This window comes from Anas acuta, chromosome 1 (genome assembly GCF_963932015.1).
Source record: "Anas acuta chromosome 1, bAnaAcu1.1, whole genome shotgun sequence".
Lineage (NCBI taxonomy): Eukaryota > Metazoa > Chordata > Aves > Anseriformes > Anatidae > Anas > Anas acuta.
Window position 1 is genome coordinate 61,813,002 of NC_088979.1, and position 13,633 is coordinate 61,826,634.

At 44.2% G+C, this 13,633-nt stretch overlaps 1 protein-coding gene across 4 annotated transcripts in view; it reads left to right on the forward strand.

Annotated features, from left to right (window-relative positions):
* The first annotated feature begins 10,314 nt into the window (after nt 1–10,314).
* Nucleotides 10,315–13,633, forward strand: part of ATP11A (ATPase phospholipid transporting 11A) — a 123,711-nt gene continuing 120,392 nt past the window's right edge. For 3 of the 4 annotated variants that reach the window (XM_068678689.1, XM_068678698.1, XM_068678706.1), the window contains exon 1: nt 10,316–10,620. In XM_068678689.1, the coding sequence (XP_068534790.1) occupies nt 10,582–10,620 (39 nt within the window). In that variant the 5' untranslated portion in view covers nt 10,316–10,581. Of the gene's footprint in view, nt 10,621–13,633 lie in introns of all 4 variants that reach the window. The other variant, XM_068678712.1, reaches the window with a different exon arrangement.

Consider the following 13,633-nt stretch of genomic DNA (forward strand, 5'->3'; position numbering starts at 1 on the left):
AAATATACTCTGCAGGGATGGACCTCCCTGATTGCAATGAAGTCCTGTGTAATCCCAGCCCTATTTCGGTTTTAAGACATAAATGTCAAGGACACAAAAACCCAAGCACGATAAGCCAGTCACCTCATATGTGTCTACATCAGATGTCTGAACAATTCACTGAGGTTTGAGAGAAAGCCATGCCAAACTTTCCAACTTGGCAGCCTTGGAGCCTGTCAATTTGCGAAAAATAACATGCAAGCTTATTGGCAAAGGAAAAGATGTTTTCTCAGAAAGCACTGTTTTTTACTTCAGTCATGGAGGAAAGTTCAACATGTGTCTTCACGTTTCCTGGCAAAGTTAGCAGGCTATGTAAGAAAACACATGTTAGGTTTTGTCAGTAGTGGCTGGGACACCTGGAAACCACGTATCATACAGGACACTGTGCAGAATCATACTGCTGGGTTGCAAAAAGGGGAAAACCACTGGGCAAAAAGGAAGCAGTTAGGCTTTTCTCAGTAAAAATAGTACCTTAGTAAAAGGGGTAGTAAGTAGGATCTATTTTAAGTAATAATGTCTGGGTATTTGGAATAGGAGCCTCTTTAAAAGGATAAGGGTAGTAGGGTGGTCTCATGTTATCTGTTCTTTGCTATTCTTTGCCCACTAATTAATATAAAAATCCCAAACTAAGTTTTCTAATGCACTTTTTTTTTTTTTTTTTAACCATTATTGGCATACAGCCCATACTTCTTTAGGCCTTTGAATATAACTACAGTTTTGTTACTAAATGTGATTTTCTTGCACTGTTCAGCAAAGTTATTTTTACAGTATTTCGGTTATGTGATAAACACAAGCATAAACCAATTTGGTACTCATATTTGTAGAAGTTTCCAATTTCAATTACGTGGAGGAAAAAAAATGCCCAAATATGCTTTCACTCTAAAATAAAAGGGCTCTTACAAAATAATTCCCAGCAGAGTACTCCACTGACTTTTGCTGAAGCCCACTTACCAGTTTGCTTTCTACATAAACACAGCTAAATACGTCCTGCTGATTCCAGCAGATGCACAGCCGTGTAATAAAATTTTGTTTGTTTGCTTTTTAAAATTTTCTCAGTGTAACATAGTATTCCCACAGCCTTCGTTTGCCTGCCGGGTATGATACTGAATAGAAAGTACTGTGACTTAACAAATGCTTTTATTATCCAGGGTTTCAGTGCCATTAAGGGCTTGTCTAAAAAGTACAGAGCTGTAATTGCGCCAATCCAAAATCTCTTTACACTCACTAGCTTGGGCACTGGCAGCAGTCTAGTCGTGATCTCAGACAATATATGCCTCTTCTGGACTAAAATCACCTTATATGTCCCAAAACTCTAACACTTAAGGGATATGCAACATAATGTAGCAATACAATTCCAGCTACTACTGTACTCCAATTCCTTTTCAGCAAGTTCTTCTTTACGTATGTATCTCCCTCCATATGCATTGCATCATCAGATAAGTATGCTGTATGTACATATATGCAATGTATCAGCCATGGGGTTACGCATTATTAGACAGCTGCTGTGATTTTGTATCATTGTGTGTGTATATACAGTGACTACTACTAAAGGGCATTACCGTAATCAAAATGTTAAACAGAAAAAAAAAAAAAAAAAAAAAAAAGGAGTTTGCATGTAAGTGGCTGTGTATACATTTATAATTAATTAGGTCAGGAACTCAGTGATAAAATAAGAAGCTATCAAATAGCCATCCCTCCTCTATTCCGTCTTATCTTTAGGTCCCTTCCCCTCATCTCTCCTTTCTCCAGCTAGCAGTTACCCAAATCTTACTCAATTATTTCCATGAGGCTTTGTTTCTGTCTCTAGTGCTATCAGCCTTCACTCCTGAAGCAGCTCCTCGGAAATCCAAGAAGCCTTTCAGATTGATAACATGTGCTGAATGTTACAAGCAAATTAATTTCAGCTACACCCATGCCAGTCCACTGACGTCAGTGGGACTATGCAGTAGCAGGCAAAGTCAGGAAGGTAGCCTAAAGGCAAACTTATTGCAAAGAAAGAATCACTGATTCATGACCTCAAAGCATGGAAGCCTTCATAAATCACTTTTCCCACTGCTGGGTACTTCCCTTGATATCTGGCCTTTCCAGTAGCCCAAACCAGCTACTCTTTCCAAAGCAGGGGGATGGCACAGCAAGAAAAAGTGGAAAAAGCTGACTTTTCCCTTATTCCCTTCTCTAAGTAACGTGGAAAACAAAGGCAGAAATCTGAAATGTCTGCAGCACATGCAGTTGCTCTTTGCTCATGAATTTCGCAGTATAGAGGGGGCAAAATTATCTCTAATTGATCGAATTCAATTTCAATAGTGGTACGATAACGAACAAATCCTCCCACACCCAGTTATAAATCAATATCCATTATGCGACTCATTTTGCCAGGATGATTAGTTCTGGAAATGTCACACATTCACATCCACTTCCTGGCTCAAATGAGTCAGGGCAGGCCTGTGCAACTCAGGGCAACACTCATGCTGCACGTGGTTTCGTATCACAACTGCATCTCCGTGTATAGGAAATTTCGGCTGCATTCCTCTTTCTGCGGCAACAGATCTTTTTCATGGTGGCATAATTTGGGGTGGTGAGCTGCCAGTAGACAATTATTTTAGGAAACAAAAGAAAGACGCATACTCAAGAAGGTAGCTTGGGTTATTTCCTTTCACCGGAGGAACTTAAAGCCCTAGTCATGGAGGATACAAATGCTACACGCACTGCCACACTTCCAGCTTTTCCAGCATCATCCAGCTTTACAGAAGGAGTAGAACAAAAATGGGGCAAAGCAACAGTAGCCTTGACTTTTTGAAGATCAGTCAACAGTGAATGACTGCTGCAGGACTGCCCTGGTATCCACAGAAGTCTATTTATAGAGCATCGAGCACAGTCAGTGGCATGTAATCAGAGTATTTAGCATACTAGCAGATACATCCATCTCAGAGGGTTTCTGGTAGTGCTATCTACCTCCACTATTAGATTCCTACAGTTAAGCATCGGTTGCCTGGAACAATTCCCACTACGTACATTTCATTTTGTCCCACCTGTCTGGATACTGGAAGGTCAAACGCCCTTTTTCAGCAGCCTCTGCCTGGGTCCAGCAGACTTTCAGCCACGGCAGGGAGTGGTAACTGTCTGACTTCCTTGCAAAGCCAGCCCGTTCCAGCAAACAGGTTGGAATCCAGTGCAAACACAGGGTCAGACAAAGCTTTGGTTTGCCTAATGAGACCTTAAGCCCAATTGCACACAAACAAATTTCTTCAGAAGTCATCTTAGTCTGCACAGACTTAACATTTCAGCAGAAACTGGCTCATTGCAGACCACAGCCTCTTGATAAAGTCTTTCCCTTGGCAGGCATTTCACATCATGTAGACGTTCCCGAGCAGCTCTCCTTCCTCCCCAGCCACCAGATACAGAAAACCAAAATTTCAGGGCAAAAAAAAGAGCACACCTACTGTGTGGGGGTAAACTGTTTTCATAACCATACAAAACTACCTCCTCGCCCTCAGCAAGCTACAGAAATTTCCTCTCACTTGTAAACTTGGTGAAGAGACTGGGAGATCTGTGGCACCTCCCCGATTTTCCAGTGGATACTTCTGTCCATATGGAATACCAGACTCTGTAACAGACTGGCTGCTCTTCCTGCTCCTCTCCAAAGGATTTAAATGAGTGGAATGCTTTAGGAGAACGTGGGATTCAAACTTCTGTAAATATACAGGATAGAAATATTTTGCCAGTCAATGGGCGATATGCCGAGGACGAAGGATAAGGCAATAAAAATGCTAATGAAAATACTAATGTATTTTTTTATTTTTGTCTCTTTATGCAACTCTCATTTTTATTTTTATAAGCCCTCTCGTAAGAATGTAAATGTGTGTGGTAGTGCATCTCTGTCAGGAGGAATCCTTCTTCCTAGAATAATCTTTAGAGTTACTGTCTACTTAACTACAACAGTTCATAGACAAATGACAAGTAATACACACATCTACACACATACACAACCAGTAAGTTGGAGCAAACTTGTAACAGAGACTTTACTGTAGTTAGGGAAAAAAAAAAAAAAAAAAAGGAATGGCTGTGGCCATTACACATTTCACAGCAAGCGACACGATGGAATTGAATGTTGTCATGGCTGAAAGCTTCGGGGATCTCGTACACTTCGCTGAGCCTGCCTACAAAACGCTGTCTCACCGCGTTCCCTCCCAGCACGATGCCCAGTACACACAACGCTCACCATGCCAAGCCTCTGCAGTGCCCGAGAAGAGCAGCCAGACCTAGCTGCAGTAAGGGAAAACATAGCAGCAGCTTAAAGACCCACTTCACATAAGCCACAGCCTTAGCAGCAGGTTTTGATATTTGCTACACACATATGAAAAAAGCATGCATAGAGCATTAATATTGAAAACATCACTAAAAATGCAGAATCTTGGTATTTTTGCTCATCTGAAAGAAAATGCTGATGCGTTTTGGACAAAGCAAATGAAAGGGGTGGGCTCTGTGCCACTGTCAGCTAGGATTTACCTACAGAAAAGAAAGACTCTAGAATGTGGCCATCCTAATTCCAGTCCTACTGCCTGTGGGGGGCCATCAGGAGGCCTGCAGGGGTGAAAAAAGGACCTTTCCCCCCAACACCATCCTCCCGACACCACTCCACCCCTGCTGCATCTGCTCCCAGCGTGTGAGGATGCAGCATCCTAATAATAACCAGGAACGAGGGGAAGAGCAGGATGATGCAAAGGTCCGCAGGCGACTCTGTGGGACAAGTGAGATCACCCTAAGACCGCAGTGCTGTGTCCCTTTCTTAGGAATTTGTCCTCCACCCGGTTGTACCTTTCCAACCGGAAAATCTGATGACTGTATCCTGCGTCACTTTTATCTGAGCAAAAAGTTCACTTTTGTAGTGTTTAATATTTCTGGTACTTTGTGTATTGATTTGTAACTACTCCTGCTTCCTAAATAAACAGTTATAAAACATATTGAACACAGTCAGGAGAAAATGCAGATATTCTTGAGAAACCTGAACCACAGCCTTTTTGAAGCCCGGAATGCTGATACTGCTATATTTAGTGCCTTATTTGGTGGGAGAGAACAAACCACTAAAAATTTCTTCCAGCTTCGATTGAGTGCTACATCACAACAAAGGTAATTTTACAGATGACGTTAAAGTAGCCAGAAAGTGATATCCTATTTATTTACTGTTCTTTTTTTGAAGATCAGCTACGTGCTTCTATTGCTAGAAAATACTGTGCAAAAGTATTTCTTTGACTGGGAATATGTTATGATGAGTACTAGTTGTCCTCTGGTTATTACCATGGAATATTAGAGGAATTTTCACATGCTTTATAAAGAGTAAACTCCTGTTTCTTGATCTTTGGGGGAAAAAAGCCCCGATATGCTTTTATTTTTATTTATTTATTTTAAAGAATTTGAGAGTTTCACAGCGTAGTACTCATTAACCAGTTAAAACAGACTCATCAGAGCAATGAAAAATGTGAAAAAACTGTATGTAAAGAGGGAAACCAGGCCTGCGAGGTGCTACCAAAAATGAAATGAAAAACAAACCAATATTCTGTCCCTTTAAGAAACCAAAAATAAAACAGAATACTTTTCCTCATCTAGATCCTGATACTGCACTCAGCTCCACAGTCACAGGAGCCTGACTGTGGGGAGTTCATTGCCGGATCAAGGCACTGAAGTGTAAAATAGAGACATAAGGCAAGACTAACATTAATGCAAATCCAAAGCGAAGAGAACACAAAGTTCACACCGAAGCAAGGACGGAATATTATTCATAATACCTATACGTTCCAGCACTTTCCTTTCTCCTGTTTATTCTCTGCTCATTTGTATCTTTTTTTCCCCTTCTTTGGTTATGCATGGCTGCCGCTAATGAGATTTGTCACAATTCCAAACCAAGTATCTAGGAAGGTACTTGTGTGTATGGTGCTTGAAAGGGAAAGCAGGTGAGTGAAGAAGGAATTAAATGGAACATCACATTAGTAACCATAGCAGCCAACAGCATTTCATCCCATGAGAAGCTTCCTCTGGTGGAGGCTGGTTTTTTCCTTCTAATGAGTTTACCACACTGTTTCACGGTGACGGGCAAGTCTTCCAAGTGGTCCATGTGACTGGGCTTTCTACTGTTCCGCATCACTAGAAAGATCTTCCTGAATGCTGTGCCTGTCCTGATGAAGAGGATTAAGATGTATTTGCTCGTGGCCAAGATTTCCCTGCGATTCATTAGGTAACACGTATGCAGGTAACACAGATGAACAAACCTTGGTTGTAATTGCAAAGAGCTGCCTGAGCTGGCAGTCAAATCATCTTAATGAACATCCACTCATTCGACTGTGTCTGATACTTAGAAGCCAACCTGTGTTCTTTCGGAGGATTTTGTTGAGAAATTGTGTAACAAAGGTCACCTTTGTTAGCAAGGATGTGGGAATTTTATTTTGTCATAATGACAGTGCATTTAGCATTTGAGTATACCAGAAGATATACATTATTGCCAGAGGTTAGGAACAGAGAGATCAAAAAGTCATAAATATTTCTCATTTTCATATGAACTTTCTAGAGAAAAAGCAGATCTAGACAGAGAATGTCACAGAAGAGTGAAGTGACCTTCAGTCTTCAGAGCTTAATCCTTTGTCCTTTGGGCCACTCAACTGCTGAATAGGATCAGCAGCCCAGTGGTTTGATGCTGGCCATTTTACCTGCTTGGGCTACACACTTTTTGTTGCTTCAGTTTGTCAACTGCCCTGTACAGGTACTGTGGCCTCAAAGTACTACAGTAGCCATTAACCACGTTCTTCCTCACATGAAGTACACCTACAGTAAACACCAGGAAGAGAAATGTTTTTAATGTACGACAAATGCTCTTGAAAATGAGTGTTGTTTTCACAAAGAATTCTCAGAAGGACGTGAGAAAATAATATTTGCAATAGATCAATGCACAAACATCTGTTCCACGGAGGGAATAATTCCCCTTATTAACAAAAATAAACTAGATTAAATATATGGTGCAGACACGAGAAAGAGAAGAAGTTGTTCCTCTGATCAGCTTTCCAGAAATGTAACAGAGGGAGAGACACAATTAAGATGTGAAATATTTGTAGGGGAAAAGCCAGAAACACTGCAGGATCAGCGATTTCACCCAAAGCGTACAGCGGTCGCTCAAGCAGATGAGCTGCATACGGTTAATGGCTTTTCAATCTCAGTTGTTTCTGTCTCCTCTTGCTGCTCTCACATATGTCCAAGTCAACTCATACCATTTACACTTTTTTTCATGAGGTATTTCCATTAAGTATTTAGCCACTTTGCCCAGGACTACAAGAGGTACGTAGCCACTAACATACTAGGAAGCAGGAATCTGAACATCTCAACACTGAGACCTCTACTGCCTCTGGTACCCACCCTATTGTCAACATATCCTATACCACCACCGTACCTGTGAAAAACAGGGAACTTTACTAGGGCCTGGCTGCTACATGATGTTTTAAAATGCTGCCTTCCTGCCTTCTGAAGCTGAGGCAGATTAAACCAGAGTTTCAGCATATCACTGCCTCAAGGAAAGCATTCGGTATGAAGTGAGCTGCTGCCGTTGGACCAGTTTCCCAACATTTTCAGTGCAATTACAAACAAGAGTAACAAAATTAGGATTGCAAAGTAGCAGAAAATAGAGCTGTAAATGAGAGGAGTAAATATTTTGCACATTAAAATATTCACCTTGGTGTTTAATGCTACTGAATGTTTCAGGCAGAGTGGTAGTGATATGATCTGTAAATCAGAAGGGATGTGAGACTCTGCTAAGTAATAAAATCTAAAGCATTTGGTAAGACATTTGGGCAGGCAGGAGTAGGCTGAGAGGCCAGTAATGGATATAGTAGAAATACAAGAAATAAAAACTTCCTAAGAACAGGAAAGAAAAAAGAAAAAGATCAATAGAACAGGAGGCCTGATCTACAGTCAGAAAGGAAGCAGGGCATTTAGAAAAGACGGCTAGGTTGTGCAAATTAGAGATAGCATACAGGTAATTTTAGGAATTTATTTTAAGAAAATAGGAGTGAAATAAATGTGATGGCATATTCAAAGACTATTAGTTTAATAAATTGCTTACAAGTACAACATTGCATAGTAGGCAGAACAGATACATGACCCATATGATCAAGGCTCTTACGGCTCAACTGTTAAGTCACAACGTGACCTTTCACGAGCCACTTCAGTCTAGATCCCGTAAAGGGCTGAGGCACCTTAGGCCTGACTTTGGCAGATTTGAGGCACCTAAGTCCAAAAGTATGACATAAACAGTCTGCTCTGTCGCTTACTGACCCTGGAGGAACTTGTCACTCCAAAAAGGGACACACATCTGCTGCTCAGCTCTCTGAACACAGGCAGTTCTGTCAGCAAGGGCATGTTGTGCTTACTTCCAGGGGGCTACCCATGCTCATTTCTGGGCTGTACATTTTGGTTTCCTTTTGGGGGAAATGCAGCAAAAAGGCCAACTGGTGCAGGCTGGGATTTGGCTTCCGTATGTGCTCAGGATCCAGCTGTCCTCCTGCTCTGTCTGGTTCTTAGCAGCACAGTGTCACAGCTTCAACGGGAAGGACACAATGTCTGAGCTTAGATTGAGCAGCAGCCTGGAAATGACAAATGCACACCCAAACACGTGCCCCTTCCCCCTGCCCTTGACAGAGGGAGAAAGTGAGAACGGGAGCACTCATCCCACTTTCACCACAGAGCACATAACAAAACTGTGCTTCCATGTGGGACCTGCACCCATGAGAGAGTGCCAGGCTCTGAATCCAAGGAAAATGTTTCTTGCAGCCCCATCCTGGTTACCTAAAATGAGGAGACAGCAAGGAGCTCAGATATATTCCCGTGATCATCATGCTCAACACTGAGCTGGTGTTAACTGTTCATCAAGTGAACTCCTTGCACTGACCTTTAGAAACACACCGTGCAGCTGCTAACATGGGGTTCTAGGCTGGTCTCCAATGGAAAAAATGTATAGATATTGGAATTTTTACCTCATTTACCTCATACCTTACCTCATAATTTTTACCTCATACCTTTAACCTCATTTTCCCCAAATTGCTACCCGATGTAAAAAGGAGATAGAGTAAATTACTAGTTTCTGTGAAGGAATGACAATTATGTGGAAAGTGTATTGTGGTATTTGGATGGGAAAAACAAACAAACAAAAAAAAAAAACTGAAAGTGTTGAAAGAAAGAAAACTTTACAAAGGGATTTGCTGCATAACTGAAATTTGATTTCACTCAAAATCTAGGTAAGAAGCAATGTCATTAAAAACGATGGACTGATTAAATGGTAAGGTTTGATTAAAAGTTGAATAAATTGTAAAATTATTACAGAATACAAGTATTGTATAGATTCTTGGAAAGTGTAATGGCTAGGCAGAGAAGTATAGTAAGAAATAAATAAATCCTGTTTCAGTTCAGCACTCTGTATGTTTTGATGTTATCACTTTGTGTTTACGTATTAGGTTCTTCGGTCATTTTTGCAATTAACTGGTTTCCTAAAGAGTGAGGACACACAAATAGATTATATTAATATATTTAATTGTTCGTGTAAACACTTTCCTGTGATAAGAAAGTATTTTGGTTAACTTATGCAGATTTGGTCATTCTCAAAAAAAATTCTATTGCTTCACAGCTCTTGTAATTTTTTCCTTTCAGTGATTAATTCTTGAAAGTGAAATGTAAAACCTATGAAACTTATGTCACGGAAGGGTTAGATCTGTGACTAGGAGCACGAAAAAGGCAGCTGCTACAAAAACAAATACGAATTATCACTAGTGACCGAGTTGAAGAAAAAGGGGATTCAGACCAACATCAGTATAGATTGGGAACAGCAACATTACAGGGGGGATGAAGACACACTGCTGCTTCTTTTTGGGCACAATTCAGCCGACTTTTTCCAATCCCTGGGTGCATCAGGCACCCTGACGGGGGAAGCCCCCAGAGCTGCCTCAGGGCGGCAGCAGCCCGGGCAGCGCGGGGCGGCCGTCAGGGCCCTTATGGGGGCGGCGGGCGGGCAGAGAAGGGGAAAGGAGGGAAGAAGGGAAGGAGGGAAGAAGGAAGGAGGGCAGAGGGAAGGAGGGCAGGCAATGTGGCGGCGCATGCCCGCCCGCCCCGCCATGACGGAGAGCCGGGCAGGGCCGGGCTGGGTTGGCCGCGCCCGAGGGGAGCGGCGCGGGGGCGGCCGCGGCTCGGTGCCCTCCCGGCGGGGCGGGCGGAGCGGAGCGGGGCGGAGGGGGCGGGAGCGCGGCGAGCCCTCCCCTCGGAGCCCTCCCCTCGGAGCCCTCCCCTCGGAGCCGGGCGGCTGCGGGGCTCCGCTCGCCCTGCCAGGCGCTGCGGCGGGGCATGAGGGGCCGCGGGGCACCGCGCCGCAGCGGCGGCGGTAGCAGCAGCACAACCACCACCACCACAACCACCACAACCACTGCCGGCAGCAGCGAAGGAGAGCGGTGCGAGGCTTAGCCCAGGACCGGTGGCGGTGGTGGCGGCTCCCCGCATGTGGGCAGCTGAGCGCCCGCCATGGATTGCAGCCTCCTGCGGACCCTCGTCAGCCGCTACGTGAGTGCCCGCTCCCCGCCGCAGGCTCTCGCCGGGCTCGGCGGGTGAAAACTCTCTCTTTTTTTTTTTTCTTTAATTTCTATTTGGTCGTGGTTTTTGAGCCGAGCTGTGTTTTCGTGAAGCCGGCCGATTTCTGTGCGTGGGTGAATGTTGAGAATAAGCCTCTGGGAGGGGTGCGTGGCGAGGATCACAGCCGCGAAGCCTGGGTTGAAGGAGAGTTGACCTTAGGGGGTGGCCTCCGCGCTTTCCCCCAGCCAACTCGACTCAGTGGTGTTTTGAGAGTGGGTCTGAGGTGTGAGAGTGAGAATCTGGTTTCACTGAACTCCCGACACCGTCACAGCTTCTGTGGAAGCGCAGAGGTCGGTACGGCCATGGTCAGGGTCAGGCAGCAGCAGGGAAACTCCAGCTTCTCCTTGGGGATGCGGAAGAAAGAAACGGGAAGCGATAGGAGCGAGCGGTGGTAGTGCCTGGCTGCTTTCTCTGCCTTGTATCCCCGGCTGCTCTCACCGCTCTGTATTCCCAAATGCTCACAGCCCTTCCTCCCCTGCAGGAAGTGCTGTAAGTTAGGAAACTTTCCTGCTCGGACCGAACAAAAGTGTTGGCTTTGTCCACTCCTAGTTTTGTGTATGTCGAGTTATGGTCACATAACACACGCTCTGAAACCTTCTGTGTGTGTGAAAGAAGAAAAATGGCAGAGGTGAAAAGATTTTACTGGCTCTTTTTACTATTTAGAGTATGCCGTGAGGCGAGGAGAGCACGGAGAGGTGAGTACTGAAAGCAGCCGTGTGTATGTGTGGATCCTTCGAAAGTAACCCTGAGGGAAGGAAGGAGGAGAAAACCGTAAATACAAGGAGAGAAGCAGAAGTCTCTGTGGATATGCAAAGCTCAGGTGAACCGTGCTGAGCTCTATTTAGAAACAGGCAGGATCGGTTCAGGTGTTGTGATCCCTCAGTGCTGATCTAACCGTAGGATTTAGCTGAAGGTTTTCTGGTGTGTGTGCTTACATCTGGAGCCTGTACAAACCGTCTGGAAATCACACTGCGCTCATTGTGCATAGAGCATAATGTGGTCTGCAAATCTCTCCTGCGTAACAGTGCTGCTAACCTCTCTTTCAAACTAAGCGTTGGGTATGTTCGAAACAGGCTCGAGATTAACTCCAGGATTCGTTTTAAAACACAAAGATGTGTGTAAGAAGATAGCGTGCTGAAAATAACAAGGCACTTGAGCTTTTAAGTTGCAGACTGTCATCAGCCTCCCACACTGCTAATGAAGGCAGTTCAGCAGTCTGAAAACTGGACAAAACACTTAGCCCCTGTGAGGAAGTGTTCATATTTCCTAGATCACACTACTTTCTGCTTTGTTTTTATGCCAGGAGGCTGACTGCCTGGCTGACATGTATGTTTTCACCTGTTGCTTCTTGTTCTTTTGCACTTCTCTGTATCTGGTCAGTTTCTTTTCTTTATTTTTTTTTTTCTTTTCTTCCAAGGAAGGAGCATTTTGGAAAAAGCTGTTGTAAATAAACTTGGATTCCTCATTTCAGTGAGGCCATTAAATCTGGCGAGCTGATCACTGTGTGTGTGGTTTTCTCTTCTTTCTACGGATCAACTATTTTTGTACAGCTCCAGCACTGAAAATGAAAATTAATAGTTTTGAGTGCCGTGCCCGAAACAGCCTGCTGTAAATGAGCAGCAGATGCACATGTCTGCGGTGCTGCTCCGTAGTTGTCCACCCAAGCTATATACCAAGCAGATATGCTTCAGCAGCCTGGATGCCCTTGCCTCTTCCCAAGCTGCTTTCCTGTAAGAGAGGCCAGGCAGCAGGAGACCGGGGAGGGTGGCACATCCTGAGCATGTGTCCAGGTGAGCTCACACGTGGGATAAGGAGAAGTTTGTGCAGAGCCTGCTTGGCAGGTGGTGTCTTAGGACTGCAGATGGTCACTCTCCAGGTCGTGCCAGAGGTTTGTCTGCTTGCAGTTTTCCCTGGAGCAGGTGAGCGCCGGCTGGAGATGCTCTCGAGGTAGCTGGGAGCTCTTAGGGCAGCACCGCATGGTCTCAAGGTAACAAATAGTTGCGTTGCACTGATGGAAACTTCTCATGCAACAATCTGTAAGACTTCTGTGCAGCAGCTTTTCCTTCTCTTCTGCTATATGTCGCAGGGCGTGGAGGTGTAAGTGACGTACCAATGTGTCCCGAATGTGCTGGAAGGTTCCCTCATCTCTTTGCCTTGTTGTTGTTGAGGTCACTGCCCCAAAGCGGTGTGATAGCGCGCATCTCAAAGGCTGCGTGGAAGCGTGATGATGGCTGGGTGCTGCCGCTTCAACATGAAGTCAGTTTCCTGCTTAGTGCTTTCCAGTACGTCTGCTGTGCTACCTGCGCTCAGCTTCTTACGTTTCTTGTATCTTCCAGGTGTCAGAACATGCCAGTGATGTGGGTTGGGGCCACATTCAGCACCCTCGTCATAACATAGCTCGTATCTTCACCAAGAGATGGTGTAGCCTCCTAGGACGGAGGCAGTAATATCTCTTTTACCAATTTCTAAAAACACATTCTGTTGTCCTGCCTCCTTATGTTCATCCTGTGGATTTCTTCTTTCACTCTAGGACTTCCCTGTTCTATGGCTGCAGCCATACACAATTTATAGGGCTTCTAGTAAATAACTGGCTGTGCCAAAGGTGTCTGTTTCACTGTAGTGCAGCTGACCTAAAGTTCAGTGTAGTTCTCCAAATGCTTTCTGATCTTTCAGTCTGAAATAGAGCAATGCAAATTTTTAATTGGGTCTGAGGTTAGTCTGTATATTTTGCTGCTTTAAATTGTATCCACCATACTAGAGGCACCTTTGAATAATGGAGTAGAACGTCTTTGTATATGGCTTCCCCTACGTGGAACCACAGAATCACAATAAGCCTTCTGTAATTAAGACAGATTTTGACGACTGCGTCATTTAGATTGCCTTCCCAACGAGGGGAAATACCATTATGAGGTTTGTATAAAAACCCCCTTTGGGAGCGGGGGGT